Source organism: Tiliqua scincoides, chromosome 2 (genome assembly GCF_035046505.1).
Source record: "Tiliqua scincoides isolate rTilSci1 chromosome 2, rTilSci1.hap2, whole genome shotgun sequence".
NCBI classification, from domain to species: Eukaryota; Metazoa; Chordata; class Lepidosauria; order Squamata; family Scincidae; genus Tiliqua; species Tiliqua scincoides.
The window spans coordinates 147,836,041-147,856,176 of record NC_089822.1 but is presented as its reverse complement, the minus strand read 5'-3'; the positions used below and the strand labels follow the sequence as shown (position 1 = coordinate 147,856,176).

The 20,136-nt window shown below is 45.7% G+C and overlaps 1 protein-coding gene across 5 annotated transcripts in view; it reads left to right on the top strand.

Moving 5' to 3' along the window:
• The window catches only part of SDK2 (sidekick cell adhesion molecule 2), a 357,514-nt gene that overhangs the window by 292,428 nt on the left and 44,950 nt on the right, over positions 1–20,136 (top strand). For all 5 annotated transcript variants that reach the window (XM_066618344.1, XM_066618341.1, XM_066618343.1 and 2 more), the window contains exons 13-21: positions 1,154–1,330; positions 2,750–2,886; positions 3,598–3,745; positions 5,745–5,885; positions 6,104–6,285; positions 6,733–6,848; positions 17,066–17,261; positions 17,648–17,746; positions 18,314–18,505. In XM_066618344.1, coding sequence (XP_066474441.1) covers positions 1,154–1,330; positions 2,750–2,886; positions 3,598–3,745; positions 5,745–5,885; positions 6,104–6,285; positions 6,733–6,848; positions 17,066–17,261; positions 17,648–17,746; positions 18,314–18,505 — 1,388 coding nt within the window. The remainder of the gene's footprint in view (positions 1–1,153; positions 1,331–2,749; positions 2,887–3,597; positions 3,746–5,744; positions 5,886–6,103; positions 6,286–6,732; positions 6,849–17,065; positions 17,262–17,647; positions 17,747–18,313; positions 18,506–20,136) is intronic.

The window sequence follows — 20,136 nt, the reverse complement described above, 5'->3', positions numbered from 1 at the left end:
TTCTGCTTCTGTTGGTGATGAGAAATAACAAAGATCTATGCAGGTCACCAAGGACTGCTCAGCTTTCTGCCCTGCTTCTGAGATTTTCCCAGTCATTGCACATAAATTCACAAGGCTGTTTTTGTAGCCATAAGGTCAGCAAGCTCTTTTTCTGCCCATCTGCTGTGAAATGTTTGTGCATTGTATGGGGCACATTCTAGGACACTCATAGCCCAATCCTGTTCCCTAAGAATGATGCAGGTGGGGCAATCAGGAGGCCTAGTAGACGCAAATAAAAATATTTTCTACTTACCTCTACATAGACATTCTGCTGATCTATGGGTTTCTTCAGATCTATGACAACTATATAGCTGGTATAAATCCAGGAAGAGAAACAGAGCAGGGCAGGTTTGAAAAGAGGGGATGGGATTCTGGTGCATGTTGGTGCTGCTGGGATCCACTCCCTCCCTCCCCTAAACTGCCCCCTGCCCTCTCCCAAACTGCCCTGAAACTCGCCATTCCTCTCCCCACCCACAACACACCCCCACCACCAACTTACAAAGAGCAGTGGAGCCTACAGGAGCTACTGGCACATGCACTGCATCTTTGCCCATTTGCAGCAGTGGACTAGAAGTGCACAACAGCGGCCAGGTTTTTGAGCCACTGCAAAGGGCCTTGCACTGCCAGAACGCAAGTTCCATTAGTGCACGGACCAGGTGGGATTGGGCCATCACTCAATCCACATGGGGTACTGGCCAGACCTGTTGGGTCCTTGTTGTCCTGAGTGTAATGAGAGTGAACCCTAAGGCACACCTAACATCCCACTGCAACTGTGCATTAGAGGGGAAGATTAGTAGTGGCGAGCAAACTGCTTCTCAGGAAAGCTTTTCCAGGTACTGTACTGCTGACCTTCTTATAGGAGACAGCTTGATAAGCTTCTGAGGGACCCTGTGTCACAGTACAGTAGTTGCAAAAGTGAATTGTTTCAGAGAATGAGGCAGCTGTAGTCAGCTCAGCAAGATAAGAGGCATTATAATAATTCTTTCAGGCTTGGCTTTTAGGGGTTGGGACTTTGGAGTTTCAATTTGGGGAGACGGGGGAAAGTGGGCAGGGTGAGGGTGTAAAGAAAGTGATCACATGCAGAGGCATTCCTCATCTCATTGTATTGCTCCAGGCACGTGTGGGAGAAGGATGGCATAACGCTGAATGTAGAGAGTGTACCACGCCTGCAACTGGACAACACAGGCACTTTACACATTGCCCAGACCTGGTCAGGTGACATTGGCACCTACACTTGTCAAGTGGTGTCTGCTGGAGGGAATGACTCTCGCAGTGCCCACCTGCGAGTTCGGTAAGGACCAAATCTTTAGGCACTATCTCCTACCGGGTGAGGGGCGACATATCCTAATGCATGAAGGAGGAGGTTGAGGAGTGATTGGGTCTCCCAAAGAAGTGACTGCATGTCCTCTTGAACAAAGCACTCATTTGGATGAAATTGTTGCAGAAATTACTTGGCCACAAACCAAGCAGAGTCTGTTCTCCTGTCCTTGTGGAATCTCCATAAATTTCCCTTCTCTTTTAGACCTACTCTGCAACTGTCCTCCAACCCCACTTCTCTCCCATGTTACACTAAATTCCTGAGAGGCATTCAGACACCATTCACATGCATACCCAGCAGCATGGGAACATCTCAAACATCCAGGCAGCACCCATAGACAGGCTGAGAAGCATGGGAGCATCTCAAGCATGGTGTGGTTCTATTTTGTACAGGCAAACACATGAATAATGTTATCACAGGGTTCTTTCCCACAAAATGGACCTGTCTGCATTGTCACATTATTTAATTGCACTCCAACAATGTGGGATCACACCACTGCTAAAACAATTGTCATGCTGCTGGACATACAGGTTGAGCCTACTTATCCAAAGATTTTATATCTGTGGATCTGGCTCAACACGGGTCCCCTACACCCACATTGAACCAAATTTGGCCCAACCTGAATCCTCCAGAGACGACCTGAGCCATGCTCTCGTCACCTCCAGTAGCTCTTCTGAGGCCTGTAGAGGCCATGCAAGGCCTTTACAGGCTTCAGAATGACCTCCAGAGGTCTTAGAAGCTGAGAACCAGAAGTACCCTTCTAAGACCTCCAAAGGCCATTCTGAGGCCCATAAAGGCCATGTGCGGCCTCTACTGGCCTCAGAAGAGCCAGCAGAGGCAACCAGAGCAAGACCTTTGGAGCTCAGGTGGGCTCCAAAATCTGCAGATTTTGTTATCTGTGGTTTTTAGTTTCTGCAGGGGGTCTGGGAACAGAACCCCTGCAGATAAATCGACTCTACCCCCCTACATGGAAAGGTAACAGTTCTGCCTGGTAACTCCAACCTGAAAATTCATGGGGATGTAGTAACTGCTCTCCTGGTTGGTGCTATTTGGTAAAAAACACAGCATGTGGTCTGACTAGGTAGGATATGTGGTTTCTCTGTATCCCTCACACATAACATCCTCACTGTCACCCCAACCCCTGTTTATTTAACACAATATGATTTGACCACTGTAGTCTTTTGGTGCCTTTCATCTATCCACACCATGTGATTAGGCAGAATGCCTGCTATTGACTCCTATCAAACCCAGAATTGCTGCTTATAACAGGTAGACCTGAGAAATGGTCTGGTGCCCTGTGACCTTCTCCAGATGACTTATTTTTCCCATTGATTGGCACTCTCTCCACTGACTGCTTCTAAAATAAGTCTCTTCTACCATCATCCTCATTAGACAGCTCCCCCACGCTCCAGAAAACCCTGTTGGCATGCTGAGTACTGTAGAGAAACGTGCCATCAACTTGACCTGGACCAAACCCTTTGATGGAAACAGCCCACTGCTGCGCTACATCCTTGAGGTCTCCGAGAACAGTAAGGCTCTGCATCTTCCTACCATACAGAGGCACCAGGGTGCAGCCAGAGAAGCCATTCCTATGGCAGACAGGCAGGCAGAGCTGGGCTAGTGGCAGATCACAAAAGTGATGTGAGAAAGACTTCATGGGAGTGGGACAATGATAAACCCAGGCATTCTGAAGTGTGTCTGTGGCTTCTAGCCAAGGCTGATTATAAGTGCTTTTCCACTTTGTGATTCATCACAGCTCAGCTGCATGAGATGTTTTATTCTCAAAGACTTGGGCTGCCTTTGTATCAGATAGTCTGTTGCCATCATTGTCCCAGCATTTAAAGTGAATCTGTAACTACACAGAAGTAAAGGATTATCCAATGTCAAAAGGGCTGTCTTCCTGCACCCCGAGTCAGACTTTGAATGTGCCATGTTCTCCCCATAAAAATAGAATGGCTCCCTCTGTTAAGCAATGTTCTTTTGAATGCAGCTGAGAGAGGTTGGATCCTGGTCCCAAAGACTGTGGGACATTTCATATTCCTGAGATCTGACTGCCAGATTTTGGGCCTGTCTATTCATACTCTAGGTTAAGCTGGGTAACATCCAGTCCATGGGACTCTAGCAGAAAGGAACCTGCATAGGAATGAAAAAAAAATTTACAGAGCCCATTCCATCACCCTTCTTCCTCCTTGCTCACTTGCCACAGTATTCCTCTTTATGCCTTCCTGTGTGCCTGACAGATGCTCCCTGGACCGTGCTCATGGCCAGCGTGGACCCTGAAGTGACCTCAGTGCTTGTGAGAGGCCTGGTTCCTGCCCGCTCATACCAGTTCCGCCTGTGTGCTGTCAATGATGTGGGCAAAGGCCAGTTCAGCAAGGACACTGAGAGGTGAGGCAGACACATTCATATTATTAATTTAAAATATTTATATACCAATGGTCAACAAAACAAGTTCGCAAAGCTGTTTTCAGAGAAAAAATCCACTAACTAAATGATCCCCTGTTGCAGAAAGGTTCACAATCCAAAAGATACAGAAGAAATATTAGCAACCACTAGAAAGGACACTGTGCTGAAGTGAAGAGGGACAGTTATTCTCCCTCTGCCAAATATAAGAAGAGCGCCACTTGAAAAAGTGCCGCTTACCCAGTTAGCAGGGCACATCACCTATGGGTGCTTCAGGGATGGTGTAACTGCAGGATGGGTGGTGGGGCTGATAGCATTGGAATTGGGAATGGAACTGAAGATGATCAGCTGCTTGTGGGCTCATTTTGGAAGGGAGAGAGCCAACTTGGTAAGGGCAGATGAGCATTAGTTCTGGCTTGGATCTGTTTATTTCATTTCTATTCCACGTTTCACTGAATAGCCCCAAGGCAGTCAACAAGAGCTTGAAAGCAGAAAAACACTGTACTGTTGTCTAGTAGGCTGGTGGCCCCTCCCTCACACCTCCAATGTCAAGATGGGAGGGAATTTCTCAGGCATCCCTTTTCTCTTCCTTCTAGGCAGCCCTCTTAGTCTGCTCCACTCTGAGAGCTGGAATGACATCCTGCATGTCTTTTCCTTGACATTCTCTCTTCCACAGTTTGGATGTCTCCCCACACCCTACATACGCCCCACATGAGACAGAGACAGCATCCCCATCATCAGGGCAATGGGACAGCTCCCCTGCTTGCCACTGGGCCACATTCTTTATTGCTGTGGTTTTGGGTCATCTTCCTGTCCCCTGAGGACCACTGGGTGGCTTGGCCCCATTCAGGACAGATCCCAGATAACAATAAAAGAAATTCAGCTATCTAAAAAGTAATCAGAGACTAATCATTTGTGAGTGTCAGATGGCATAGCTGCAGCAGGGTTTGTCTTGGTATGGTTCTTTATAATAAGTGGGTTGTACGCAAAAACATAGCATGTAGTGTAGACTGACCAGACATTGGATCTTATAATCAACTATGGTTTATAGTTGATTGGTTTATAATTGTCTATGTATCTAGTGCAGTGGTTCCCAAACTTTTCAGCACCAGGACCCACTTTTTTAAATGGCACTCTCTCAGGACCCACCTAGGTTTACCAGACTTTTTAAAAAGATCTAGAAAGAAATAATATTATATTTGTTCATTTATAAGTAGTAATAACCAAAAAAAGACCCTCAAACATTCTCTCTCTGTATGTACACATGCTTGCAAACTACAGGAGCTCAGTTCCTTGCAGGGCAGTTAGCAGCTACAGTATCTGATTTTTCAATAGCCTCACCCTTTGGCAACCCACCCAAAATCAGGTTGCGACCCACCAGTAGGTCCCATGATCATGACATGATCATTTAGAGAACCTAACATGACCTGTAGTGGCGGACCTCCCCAACCCCGTGCCCCAGGGCAAAGGTCTGTGAAGACCCCCCCATGGGATGCTGCCACCCCCACGTGCAAATCCACCCCCCCCACACACACACTCACCAAAACATTACAGAGGCTCACACAACTCCAGGATGCATCAAAGAAGCCTCCTGATGCATCAAAGAAGCCTTCCCCAACATCTTAAACTGTGCTTCCCGCAAACCAGAAGTAGGTTTCCAACCGCATTGGGAGCCTCAGTGAGGCTTCTGCACAATCCTAGAGGCGTGTGAGGCTCTACGCCCAGGGCATTTGCCCCTTTTACTTAATGGCAGGTCCACCACTGATGACGTGATCCTTGTGTTCTTCAACATGTGAGAGCAATGATGTGAGCAAATGTGAATACAGTGAGAAGTGGCTATATCTGTGCACAGAACAATAACTGAGCACTCACCATGACATGGCTGCATTTATTTTTGCCTGGTCAGGACTAGTTGCTATAGCCATTGAGCCCAACTCAGAGCCAGTCCTAGAACATGCCTCCTAAATTATCTTCCCTTCATCAGGGTTTCCCTACCTGAGGAACCACCCACTGCACCTCCGCAAAATGTCATTGCCAGTGGCCGCACCAACCAGTCCATCATGATCCAGTGGCAACCCCCACCTGAGAACCACCAGAATGGCATCCTCAAGGGCTACATCATCAGGTGGGTGAGCACAAGCATGGGTTTCTAGCCTGATATCTCCAGGAGTGACTTTGGGAAGATTCCATTCTGCTTTTGGAATTTTCCACTGCTTGGTCTGATACAGGAAGAGCAGAAGATTTCCACACTGTGTGAATACCCCTACTGGTGATACCAGATATCACCCCTACTGGTGATATCAGATACCAGATCTGATACGTTGTCTGTTGTCCCTTGTTCAGATTTTGCCTGTCTGGCCTACCTGTTGGCTACCAGTTCAGGAACATCACCAACGCTGATGTCAACAACCTGTTGCTTGAAGATCTGATAATTTGGACCAACTATGAGATTGAGGTGGCTGCATATAATAGTGCTGGGCTGGGTGTCTACAGTGCCAGAGTCACAGAGTGGACTCTCCAGGGTGGTAAGTTTTGCTGCTGGGTCATGGGCATGGGAGAAAGGGGAAGTTTGGATTTTTTTGGCTGCACAGTGGCTCCATATACCCAGTGGGTTTAAAAGGCGGCTCCAGTGGACCTAAAAACATAACCTCCTGCCAAACAGAAGTTATTGGCTTGGTTTGGTTGCTTACCTGGGGCACTGCAGATTTTGGACACTTACAGGATCCTACTGCACACACATTCTTGTGGAGGCAGTGTGTTTTGAGGGTGCAAGACACTGATGGGGGCAGGATTAAAGCAAGCTAGGTACCTCATGTCTCACAGCCCAGATTCACAATGAGAAGTTTAATTCTGGGTTTAGAAGGTGTGGCCATAAAGAGGGCCACCTAAACAGGCAGATGGTGCTGACTCCAATGGCCACCGCTCCCACCCACTCATCCTGAGGTGCTTCCTTTCCACTTCCCCTCTCACAGTTCCCACTGTGTCCCCGGGGAACGTGCAGGCTGAGGCCACCAACTCCACCACCATTCGCTTCACCTGGAACCCACCCAGCCCCCAGTTCGTCAATGGCATCAACCAAGGCTACAAGGTAAGAGGGACTGCATGGAGGGGGAGAAGCCAACTCTCCTCTAAGTTTAGAGGCCCACCTACTAGGTCAAAGCACTTCTTGGCTGTTTATGAGACAAGTCAGACTGACACGGCCATTGTCGCCAGCTTCCACCACTGAGTGCTTTATGGAGGTAAGTGGTGATGTGGACTCACTGTGTGTCCTTTTAACATCAGTAAGCAGGTAATTATTTTGTCTCAGGAAGGCTGAATAGGTCAGAATTGGTGTATTTCAAGCCCCACTATCACAGGCCCCATGCGGCTCTCTTTCTCCTCACCTGATCCTTAAACTAGTTGGGAATCTATATTCATCATTCCCTCATTGCCTAGCAGCTCTGTAGCTCTACAGCCTCCCATCAGGAGGGATTGAATGCTCCTGCTGTGCTGTCTATATTTCTGTCTGCCTCTTTTCATTAGCTGCTTTAGGTGCATTAATCATTGCATGGGGTTGTTCCTGAGGCTGCCAATTACTATGGCCATGTCTGCAATTCTCAAGTACGGTGCTCTTCCCGGCTTTCCTACAGCCATAGGGCTCTAGCTCACACAAAATGTGACAGCACATAGCTCTCTTCTTTGTGGACAGCCATACCTGAGCCACCAAAAGGGTAGCAATCCCCAGTGCAACAGTAGAAAGTAGGTAGGTGTGCCAAAATGTGTAGTTGCTTCCAGTCTCTTTCATGTCACGTACTTGTGTAACACAAATGGTATAATTTCAAATATATTTGGCAGTAGTTTTCAATTGCAACTCCTTATATGAACCAACTTTCTTCATGGCTACTTGTTTTAGTTTCTGCATTGCATTATGGGAAACTACTGCACTTACTTGCTCCAAACCGAAATAGCAACTTAATTTGCAAGGTAAAACATTTGCTCCAGTGTTTGTCTTGACTGACCATTGATATCTTTTAGTTGATCAACCAGGTGATAGAATAAGCTCTCTGTTTCACATGTAGATATTTTGAATTTGTACTGTCCTCTTAGCTTACTGTTATTCTATAACTAGCCTTTTTTTTTTAAAAGGATTTTACTTAATTTTTTTAAATTTAAAACAATGGTTAATCTCATTCCTTCAAGCTTGTCTATTAAAATATATTTACTATGACATAGCACTTATATGGGAGCCTTGCCTCGTGTGCTCAGTTCCAAATTGTAATTAATTCAAATTTGCATTAATTAAATTGAATTAAAACATTAAAACTTGTTTCTTAATCTACTCCAAAGAAGTTCGGGAATTTAATTGCTGCCAAATGAGATAACCAATGTTAAGAAGGATACTTAACATACTTATTAAATGCCACTTAGTATTTTTGATTAGTATTTTTGGAGGCCTAATTAGTATCTAATTAACTTGCTATAGGCTATCTTGCACCGTGCCAATTAAACACCCAAACATCCTTGAATGTAACACCATGACAAAGTAGCTGATTATGCATTGTTATCAGCGTCAGTTAATCAGGCAGCCTGTGTTGAATATTGTTTTGGATGAATAAGTACACACACTTATTAAAACCCAACCATTCCTTTTTGCCATTAATTGATATTTAATCAACACCAAATAAAGAGAGGATCTGAAGGAAACAATTTAAGCTCCACTAGTGTACCTAAACACTTTTCAGATTTTTAAAAAAATATATTAACTATTTTTAGAGTGGCTATCTTACCCAGTGCTTTTACAATTCATCCAAGAGGTAGGGTCTTCTAATGCCTATTTTATAGACAAAAATACTGAGAATGAAAAATGACTGCTGATTTCAAACTGCATAGGCACTTGGCACTCTGTCTCCTCCCACATCCAAAGCAAATGCACTCCTTTCTTGATTCTCCAATAAAAATCAATGGGATTTACTTCCAACATGCATTGGATTGCACCGCTAGTGTTTTCAAGAGGCTATGATACTGTGACATATGAGACTATGATGCTATCATGACCCAAATGAGCCACGGCTATTCTTCCTAACCACAGCAAATGCAATATGCTTCATCCCCACATTGTCCCATCTGTTTTTCCCTGATGCCTTTTAGGCCCTCTTTCATCTCCTGGCAGGTCATAAATTACATCCAGCCTAGGAGATGGGTTTTCTCAACCTTAAAAACCTACCTGAAATTCTGGGCTACGCTGTGCTGGCCTTAGATGAAGGCAGTGTTATGCCTTGATCTGAGCCCCATATTCCTTGAGTGGCCTGATCTTGTCCAATCTCAGAAGCTAAGCAGGGTCAGGCCTGGTTAGTACTTGGATGGGAGACCGCCTGGGAATACTGGGCACTGTAGGCTTATACCATAGTCTTTCGAGACTGAAGGTTGCCAACCAGTGCTCTTACCTATTTTAGAAGGCACTTCCTCATCTTGCAATAGCAAGAGATTCCTAGGCCCCTGGCACTTGGCACCATTAGTGTCTATGGAGCACCATTGGGCTTCCTCAGCTCCCTGGCTAGAAGTAGGAAGTAGGAATGCCTGGCAGCCACTTCATCTGCCCTCTCTGAATGGAGCTCTCATGGGCCTCTGAGGAAGTTCAGATGCAAATGGGAAGGCAGGACAAGGCCAGTGCCCCATCTGGCTGACCTTGGATGCTGGCCCTGCAAATATGCATTGCATAGAAACAGGTGTAACAGAATCCCTTTGGCCTCTTCCTTCTTCAGAACAAACAGCTTTAGAAGGAAGGGATTTGGAGGGGAGAAGGGATTTGGAGGGCTTAATCCTTCCTCTGCTTAAACTAGATCCACGGTTTTCAAATTTTTTGGTCACTGGAGTCCTTTACACTCCTAAAAAGAGTATGGAGTCTCAGGGAGCCCCAGAGTGCTGGCGCATTCACAGAGTGGTGCAGTGCTGAGTCCAATGCTGAACACAGGCAAAGAGCCAGAAGAGGAGGGGAATGAGGAAGGAGAGCCACGAGCAAGAGAGGTGGCACAGACAGATGGGCGAACAAACTGGGCAGGAGGCAGATAGCTGCCACTTGTGGTGTGTTCATGGAGCCCCTGAAGGGGTCTCAGAGAGCCCCTGAGCTCCTAGGAGCCCACAGTGAGAAGCACTGCTCTAGATCTTCCTTCTCCGCAGTTGTTTCTCTTATAAAAATGTCAAAATCAGTGTGGGGGATCTGTTAACACATTTTCATTTTATGTGGCATTAAGCTCTTAATGTGAATGGCCTTGGGTGTCCTGCATCCTACAACAGTCTTCCCTTGCAGAGAATTCAAATGAGCTGTTCTCTCTGAGCAGCTAGAACAGATGGCATCGGAGACTTAAGAAGTTAGCCATCCCTCTGCCAGACAATAAATGGGCAGTTTAGAGGCCCAAAGCTCAGCTCAGATTGGGCAAGGTTCAAGCCAACACAGCTACTGAGGCATATCTGACTACAAATGCAATATGTATAATCTGGTCTGATCTGTCTAGGTTTGTGAGGAATTCATATTCTGCTTTGTTACACTGTGCTAATGTTAACTCTACCAATAATGTATTGGCAACCTTCAGTCTCGAAAGACTATGGTATCGCGCTCTGAAAGGTGGTTCTGGAACAGCGTCTAGTGTGGCTGAAAAGGCCAATCCGGGAGTGACAATCCCTTCCACATCGGGAGCAAGTGCAGTCTGTCCCTGGTCTACCAATAAAATCCCTAACAAAATCCCTAGCAAAATCTTCATTGTTACAACAGGTAGGATGTGTGTGGTGGGAGGGTTTGCACATTGCAAGCACCTCTGGGAGGAGGGGGATGGAGTGCATCTCCGCCCAGAAATGCGTTGTATGGACACACACAGGCTTCCTGCTTGTAAAATCTGAGCTACCGTACATCAGGGATGGAGGGCAGGTTTTACTCTCACTGCAGCAGCCTCCCCTAGTGAAAGAAACAATGTGATATAGTGGTCAATGTTGGACTTGAACCAGGAACACTCAGTTCAATTCTCCATTCAGCCATGAAACTCAGTGAATGACCTTGGACTGTATACTCTTCCAGCTGCCTCACAGGACAGTTGAGAGGATAAATGGAGGGGAGAGGACTGTATAGCACCCTGAACTCTTCACAGAAAGATAATATATAAGTTCAGTCCTGAACTTTTCCCCATAGGCGTGAACAGCAGTCATTCACTTGTATGAGAGAAATGGATTCAGTCACAAATAGTGAAAAAATTTCTGGTGTCCATTCTGGGCTGTGAATGGGCTACTTTTAGTGCTTTTTAATTTGTTTCCTGCTTAGACCAGACTTACAAATTCAGTCCCATGCTGATCTCTGAGGAGAGAAAATAGCTCTCTATTCATGGCCCCTTCAGCAGACACCTCTGCTTCAGAGCAACAACCAGCAACCTTTAATCCCAGCAAGTTTCTGTTTTCTGTACATCTTTGAAGAGTTGCAGATGAAGGGGAAAAAAGATCAGAGGAACAGAAAGCCAAGAAGAGGATTTTAAAAAAACTCCTTGTGGCTCTCAGGGAGACTCTCGGGGTAATTGTGCAAGTTTGCATTGAGGCCAGAATCATAAATCGCTTGCACGCATCCAGGTCTAACCAAAGTCACTTGAGCATAGGTGCCAGTCGGCCAGCCTGGAATGTTGATGTGTCAGAGATGAGTGGGCATACTGGAGATCTGAGCCCCAAGAGCTGAATGCTTTTCCTGGGCTTTTACCCAGAGGCTTTTAGCACCTGCCTACTGGTGGTCTTGCTTCAGTTCCTGAGTTGCAAGAAGGCTCTGTTCCAGCAGGAAGCAAATTGCTCCTTGGTCAACTATAAATACTACTGGAATAGCGACAAGGTCTTTCCTGAGATACGCTGTGCACTTATCCCACTGGCTAAGCCTTTGAACTGCCCTAAGCCTCAGCTAGAATCCCAAGATCTTACTTGTTACATATAAAGTAACTGCCCAATCCTAACTAAATCCCTTCCCCAGTGCAGCCACACTATATCCTGCAGTGTGGGGGAGAGTCTGGGGGACTCCTCAAGGTAAAGGAACATTTGTTGGGCAGGAGGTCTGGACTAGAGGGTAGAGCCTCCATTTGCCTGAAGATAACGTCCACAAGGTCGCCAGTTCGAGGCCACCAGCGCTGTGCAACCTTGAAGCAGCTGACAAGCTGAAGCCGAGCTATTCCATCTGCTCTGAGCGTGGGAGGATGGAGGCCAGAATGTGAAACCAGATCAAGAAAGTAACACCTGAATGTTGTGGTTCTTGTAAGATAGAACATTCTTTCAAATTGTAAAAATCCCTACAGGGATTTAATAAGCCTGCCTATGTAAACCGCCTTGAATAAAGTCTTGAATAAAGACCAAGAAAGGCGGTATATAAATACCTGTATTATTATTATTATTATTATTATTATTATTATTATTATTATTATTATTATTATTTCCTTACCACAGCATAAGCCTCCATTTCCCCAATAAGTCTACTTGAACCTGCACCAGCCCTTTGGCTGGCACAACTCTGAGTGGACCCAGGAAGGTGTATTGAAGCCAGGATGAAAAGTAGTGTATCAGTAGAGCCACTGCAGCCAATAATCTCCTCCTTCTAGCTCTTGACACACCCCATTCCCCAGTGGTGTACCTAGCCCATCTGTCACCTGGGCAAACTAACATTTTGGCACCCCCTCCCCATGATTTAATTAAATTTATTATTATTACTGTATTATAGATGATAGCAGTGCAAAAATGGTAGATGAAATAACTTTAGCTTACAAAAACTTGTGCCACATTACTTTGTTAGGGCACAATCTTAAGCAAGTCTACTCAGAAGTAAGTCCTATTGTGTTAAATTGGTCCTACTCCCAGGAAAGTGAGGTTAGGATTGCAGCCTTAGGGCCCAATCCTATCCAACTTTCCAACACCAGTGCAGCTGCAGTGCAGTCCCAAAGTAAGGGAACAAATATTCCCATACCTTGAGGAGGCCTCTGTGTCTGCCTCCCCACCACAGGATGAAGTGCATGCCCCACTGGCATAGCTATTCCCCACTGGCACTGGGAAACTGGATAGGATTGGGCCCTAAATTGTCACAGGGTCATGAATATTTTACAATCTTGGCACATCTCCCACACATACAGTTCTGTCTTAAGTAGCATTATGAACTCTGAAAATATCTGATCAAAAGCATTCTCTCAGAGACAACTGCATCCTAAAGTGTTCTGGATCTTTAAAATGCAATGTAAGAAGTTTCCCATAAATCATAATCCTGAGCACATTTATTTGGAAACAACACCTCAGTTACCCCCAAAATGGGGATGATGGTGTTATAATTATACACTAGAAACAAAAAAACAGCTGCCAGCACCCTGAGGCTGCAATCCTAACCACACTTACCTGAGAGTAAGCCCCATTGAACAAAATAGGACTTACTTCTGAGTAGACCTGGTTAGGATTGTGCCCTGAATTTGTTAGCAGTACACGTAGAGGGTTTTGGAAAGGGGGGGGGAAGAAGTGATTAATTTGCTGGGGGAGGGGAAGACTTTGTTTTGTGTTTCTGCTAATTGCAAATTGAGACCCAGAGGCTGTTTGGTTGCAATCCTAACCTCACTTTCCTGAGAGTAAGTCCCATTGAACACAATAGGATTTACTTCTGAGTAGACCTAGCTAGGATTGTGCCTTTTGTCATATAATAGCAGCCAACAGAGTACTCCCCCCCCCCAAAAGAAAAGGAGGCAGGAGGAAAAGGGGGGATGGCTGAAAAGGAATTGGTATTTTTATTTTTTTTAGTCAATTTTTGGAGGCAAAGTCATCAAGAGTGGCTTTTTTTCTTTTTTGAAGGGGGAGGAAAAAGAGAAAGGTGAAGATCCTTGGTTAAGCTGACACAGACCCCACACCTATGTAGGTCTACTCAGAAGTAAGTTCCATTTGAGTCAATGGGGCTTACTCCCAGGAAAGTGTGACTAGGATTGCAGCCACACAGAGCAAGATTACAACTCATCCCCGAGGTAGATGGGGGCTTGCTCACACACTTACACCCCAGCAGGTGCAGATGCCACCCCTATTCCCCAGGCAAGATGGAGGAATGCAGGCTGGGGCATTTGGACACCCCCCACTAAGAGCAGGCTGGGCTCCCTCCTTCCCAAACAGAGGAAAGCGCTGCACTGCCTGTACTTACTCTACCCTCCCAGTTTGAAGCCTGCCAGGAGCACACCCTGTGCTGATGAGATGCAGCACCTCCTCTACTGCCCAGCCAGCCTTCTCTCCCACCTCCCCACCTCACACTGCCCCACCCACCTTGTTCACAGCCACAGAAAAGCAGCAAGTAGGCAGCAGGTGCAGCTGAGCTGAGCAGCTACAGCCACCTCTCTCCCCCAGATGCCTCAGGACACCCCTGGAGGATAGCCACACCTCCCTAGGGAGGCCCCAAGCACAGACTGAATACCTCAGCTCTATGTAGTTACCTGGGAGTATGACCCATTGATCACAATGGGACTTACTTCTGAGTAGACAGAAATTGGCTAAGGGGGGTAGGGCTGCAGAAGCAGGTCAGCTGCTTGGCTGATACTTAGCCAGTGGAGAGTCCTGAGTGCCTGCGGAACAATCCCCCGTTCTGTACAGCCTCCCTCCCTCATCCACCTCACACAACCTTCTTCCCCTCCTGTCTCCCATTTCCCAGCGTGCCCCTTGTCCTGGGATTGGAAAAGGTTGGAGGAGAGGAGAAGAGTGCAGAGGGTGCATAGAGGGCCTGCGAGCATTCAGCATTTCACTGCTTTTCCAGCAGAGATCATGAGCACCCCTTCTCCTTTAAGAAAAGGACAAAAGGGTGGGGAGGGGGTGAGGCTGGTGGAGCTTCCCCCAGAGGGTCAGCGCTGGGACATCTGCCCGGCTTGCCCTGCCCTAGGTCCGCTAGTTCCCTTCCCTGTAAGAGATCTTTAGTAAGGGAATGAGAGTGTAAGTAAGTAACATTTAATACTGTGATCTAGGACTGAAGGTCTCACAACACTTTTCCTAGTCATTCCACTGTTCTATATTCCACTAAGGTTAATGAACAAAACTGTAAATGGCTCAAGAACTTCAGCTGTTCAACATTTCTTTCTATAATCAGAATCACAGAATCATAAAGTTGGAAAGGGATTTCAAGACCACCTAGTCCTAGACCAACCCCCTGCTAGAAGCAGGAAGATCTAAACTAGAGGACAGGATTATTCTAGAACAGGGGTCTCCAAACCTTTTGGCCAGAGGGCCACATGAAATATCTGGAGCAGTGCTGAGGGCCGGGAAAAAATTGAAATATAAAATTTAACTAAATAAATTAGAGATGGAACTTAGATGAATGAATAAATGAATGAGTGGGCTCATTCACTCAGTCTCTCTGGTCCTCAGAACACCCTTCAGATGCAATCAGAGCACAGTTCTGGTCATGTTCAGTTGAGTGGGCCAGAGGTTTTCAGGGGACAAGAGGCTGGCCACGGGCCAGATAGAGGCCCACTGTGGGCCGCATCTGGCCCCTGGGCTGGGGTTTGGAGACCCCTGTTCTAGAATCTCAGGGTTCATCTCACTGTTTGGATATTCTGTACTGCAGATTTCTAACTCTGGACAACAACATTAATAAAAGGCTGTCATCACATGAAAACCAACAGCCATTAAGTATGCCATTTATTAACAGTCTATACAATGATGCTGATTGTTCAGGGAAATGCTTCAGTGACAAGTATAATATTTACACCTACACGGCAGCACATGGGTTGTTGAATGCAACATAATCTAAGAATCAATTCCTTATTTCTTTTTTTCAACCAGCCTATAATTTTTGTGGTTTTTATCCCTGAACTTGGGCAAAAACAATAAGCAGGTCAGTTTCACTTCATAATTTCCTCTGGGCATGAGCTGTAATGACTGGATTGCAGGGGCAGTTCAAAAACAAAGAACATAATAGCTCTTCATTTTTCTTCACAAAAACCTCCACACAATTCAGAAATATTTTTATAAGATTTTCTGTTTACAGAACTTGCACTTGCACCCACATACCACGTAGCATCACTTACCAGATGCTGCCCTTTTAAGAGCTAAAACATATCTCCAGGGAAGGATGAAAAGCAGTCAGCTTAGATCTAGATGAGTCCTAAGAAGGAGAAACAGTAGCATTTACTTGAGGGCTCTAGCAACACAGTCCTATGGTTTTCCCCATCACAGTATGCGGATGTGCCAAAAAGGACTGTGCTTTTATGCTGCAATGGGGGGGGGGATCAGGAGGATTGGGAGAAGCAAGGGAAAATATTTACCCTTCCCTCCCCATAAGCCTCGCAATCACCAATGGGTCTGAGGACCCGTGCCAGCTCTTGGTGCAGATCCAAGAAGAGAAAGGGAGCGTGTTGAGAGGCAAGGAAGGGGATAGCATCTGGCACAAGTTGCCCACATCAGGTGCCACCTTCTCCTGCCTCTGGTATGCCTCCTGCCCTCCCCCATTATGCCTTCCCCCCCTGCCCCATTCCTCCCACCCTTCCAACTTACCTCTGTTGGCAGACCTTCTTCACCTGCTACCACACACAGGGCCTTTGTATCATCTCCAGCAGCTAAGGAGATGTGGACTTGGTCACTGCCTAGATGGGACACCTTTGGCAGCCCTGTATAAACTGCTCTGAACTTTTTAGAAAGGAAGAGCATCAACACCACAATAACAATATCCTGTTTTTAAATCTTTCCTAACTAACCCCAGGCACAGTTTGCCAATGCGGTCAATTGGTTGCCACTGGGGAGTCTTTAAATCAAGGCTGGCACTTTTTTTGCCTCACTGTTTCCCTGGCAGCTTTGGTGACTTGCTGAATTTCTCTTGCTTGCTTAAGGATGGTGGTTAGACAGACTACATGATCATGAACATTCTGTTCTGATCATGAAGTTGGGAAGGGGGGGAGATGTGACAGGGACACTTTCAAAAGGGCCTGAGCATCCCAGCAACATATAAGTGATGTCCTTGCCTGGAGCAATTTGAGTTTTAGCATGTTGTGCTTTTCATGTGGCAGAAAAGGGAACCAGTCATTGCTCTTTTTTCCCATATTAATACATTTATTTGCATGCAGCTCAAATATTATTAATTGCATTACACTGAGGTTGTTTTTCTTTTTTCTTTTGATTCTTAGTGACAAACTAAAATAGTCAGACCAGTTTAAAACTTGGCCAGGTGACAACCACTGTGACACACACACTTCTGTGTGCCTGATGCATTTTTTGCCAGCCCCCTGCCTTGCAATCACTAGTCTTTATAATTAATGGATTCACAGAGGTGTCTGCTTCTGATAAGAACCATGATATCCTTTCATTCTCCCATAGCTGATTGCCTGGGAACCAGCGCAAGAAGAAGACATGATTGTGGTGACAGTGCGGCCCAACTTCCAAGACAATATCCACGTGGGTTACATCTCAGGACTTAAAAAGTTTGCAGAGTATTTCACCTCTGTGCTGTGTTTCACCACACCAGGCGATGGACCCCGCAGCCCACCACAGCTGGTGCGCACCCATGAGGATGGTACGGCCCTTCCCTTTGGAGCTGCGCACAGGCACAGCTCTTGGGTTCCTGTATGTCCATGAAACAGGGGGTCTACCCACCCCCTAACTCACTAGTCAAGGTGGGTTAAACATCATCTTCCACTGTGGAAGTCTGAGTCTGCTACTGCCTCAGTTGTTGAGTCTGACACTTCATTGCTGAGAATGTAGTGACTCTCTGAAGGCTCGTAACGCCATCTTGGCTGTGTCTGCTGCAGTCATCTTTTCACTCTATCTAAGAGGGGTTTTCAATATGTTCCCTGGGAAGAGTGAGTGACCAGGATCTTCCTTTTTTTTTATTTCGTGGAAGAATTCACACTGTTTGTTCTGACTTATCTTTCTGAGTGGTGGGATTGTTTGTTTGGCTAGTTCCAGGCCCAGTGGGACACCTCAGCTTCAACGAGATTCTGGACACATCTCTGAAGGTCAGCTGGCAAGAACCCCTAGAAAAGAATGGTGTTCTGACAGGTAAGAGACACCACCAGCCAACAGGGGGACAAAGAGAGGTTAGAGAGGGGGAACTTCTTTCTTCATTATGCTATTAGCAAAATCACAGTTGAGCAACTTAAAACTCTATGTTCTGTCTACAAATTCCACTTTTCAATAAGACCACCTACCTTATATTTGTTGTTGGGTTTTTTTACTACCTAGGTAAAGCTTCTGCAGAGATTGTCTGTACTTTAGAGCCATGATATCATTTATAGTGACGCTGAACTAGGTAGAAGGATTCCCAACCTGGGAACCATCTTGGTTTCAGCTCTGTTTCAGCACAGGCAAACAGGAACCATGACATCTGTTTCTCCTATACTTCATGGAGCAAACCTGCCTGTAGTGAATAGATTTCAAAAAAGACTAATGAGCAAAAAAGACTAATGGGAGTGCTGCGGCAACATTAACCAGAATCTGAAAAGGCCAGCTGAGAAGGACTAAGCTTCAAGCTTAGGGCCACATGATGTGCTGGGGTGTTTTGTTCACATATTTGTAGTAGTGAAAGTTCTGTAGTTGTATGCCTGTGTATTTTTTGGGTTCTTTTAGGCTACCGGATCTCCTGGGAGGAATACAACCGTACAAATACACGTGTAACACACTACCTGCCTAACGTCACTCTGGAATACCGTGTAACTGGTCTCACGGCCCTTACCACCTATACAATTGAAGTGGCAGCCATGACCTCCAAGGGACAGGGACAGGTTTCCTCCTCCACCATTTCCTCTGGAGTACCTCCAGGTGAGCTTGTCTTAGGGGTCCTGCCTGCAGCAAGCTAATTGACAGTACAGTACAAGGGTGGCAAGGATTCTTGGAACTTCTGGCCTTGCAGAAAGCTTCTGTTTATTCTGGAGATTCCAATCCTATAGCAAGCTCAGTGGGTGGTGTTTTTATTATTTTTTGAGTAACAGCCAATCTGTGGATACACAGTTGTGCCTTCCTACATGTTTCCCATCTGTACCTGACATGACCTGACCTGACCTGACCTCTGTGTGTGTGTGTGTGTGTGTGTGTGTGTGTCGAGAGCTTTACACTGGACATTGTTGTAATTGTACTCTGGTGGCCAAAGCCTTCAAGGCAGGAAATGGAAATCTGTGGCATATGAACCGAGGCAGACACTAACTCAAACCTTCTGTATGTTTCTGCTGCTTTTCTAACCTTTAAGCACTAAACCAAAGCTATGACATTAAGAGCTTAGTGAGAACAAAGGAAGCTCTTCCCCTTACTAAGGATGAATCTACATCTAGTTTATTCAAGCCCTCGTGAACGGAATGTTGAAGATGCATTTTCATGAACAGATAGTTTTTCTTCATATTTGATTTAATTCAGTTTGGCTGTGCGAACTTTGACTTTGCCAATCTCAATTAGGTTCAGTATTTGTTCTTGAGAGTAATTCAATTAATTCAAGTGTGCGTCTTGTTCGTGCGAGCAGATAACGTGCCCCTCGCAATCCGACAACAACCAACTACTCACGAGCTTCAGCATTATTAAATTAACAAACATCGAAGTAATGAATATGAAATTATAGAAAACACTGACAGGTCCCCTCGTGACCTTCACGAGATGGGAGTTTTGCATTTGATGAATATTCGAATCACTTCAAATATTTGTTTGAGGCTGTGCCATTGGCAGACCCAATCCAAGGGTGTAGCAGTCTCATAATGCATCATTAATAAGCTTCCAGGAACTCATTTGTTCTTCTGTTTTCTGTTCCTCAGCTTGTTTGTTGGGTACAGTTGAGGTTGTTTAGTTACTGGCATAAAAGAATTTACTGCTGCTGGGCCTATATGCTTCCTATATGCTTGAGGAAGAAACCACACAAACCACACATCTGCATATAACAATCTCCATGGGTGCTTTTTCTAGGAAGAAGCAAGTTCAGGAGAGAGAGATTTTTTTTTTCTCCAGCAGAGGACCTATGGGGAAGGAGAGATGGATGCTGATTTCTGCAGCAAAACGGAACCCTCAAATTGTTCTTCTTTATCTTTCCCCCTCTTGCCCCCAGCAGGTCCAAATATGAACCTGATCCCATATTGCCCTTGGAACCCTGTGGCACTTGCCTTGCTCTTGGAAACGCTTGTTGGAAATAACAGCTGTGGGGCGGGATGGACAGTGTAAGAGATGTTGTTGACAGAGAAAGAATTAAGTACACCCTTCTTCTGCTGCTTCTGTGCTCAAAACTACCATCTTCAAAAGCTGCTTTATTCCTAAGAAAAGCAGTCAGCAGAGTTTTGTTACATGCATATGTTCATAATGTGTAGTTGGTCCCTGGGAAATGACCCCAGTGGACAAAAACTACTGGTAAGGATGAAAAGAAAATTGTGGTTTGCATTTTATCTTTTTCATCTCTAGGTTAGTCCCATGGTGGCATT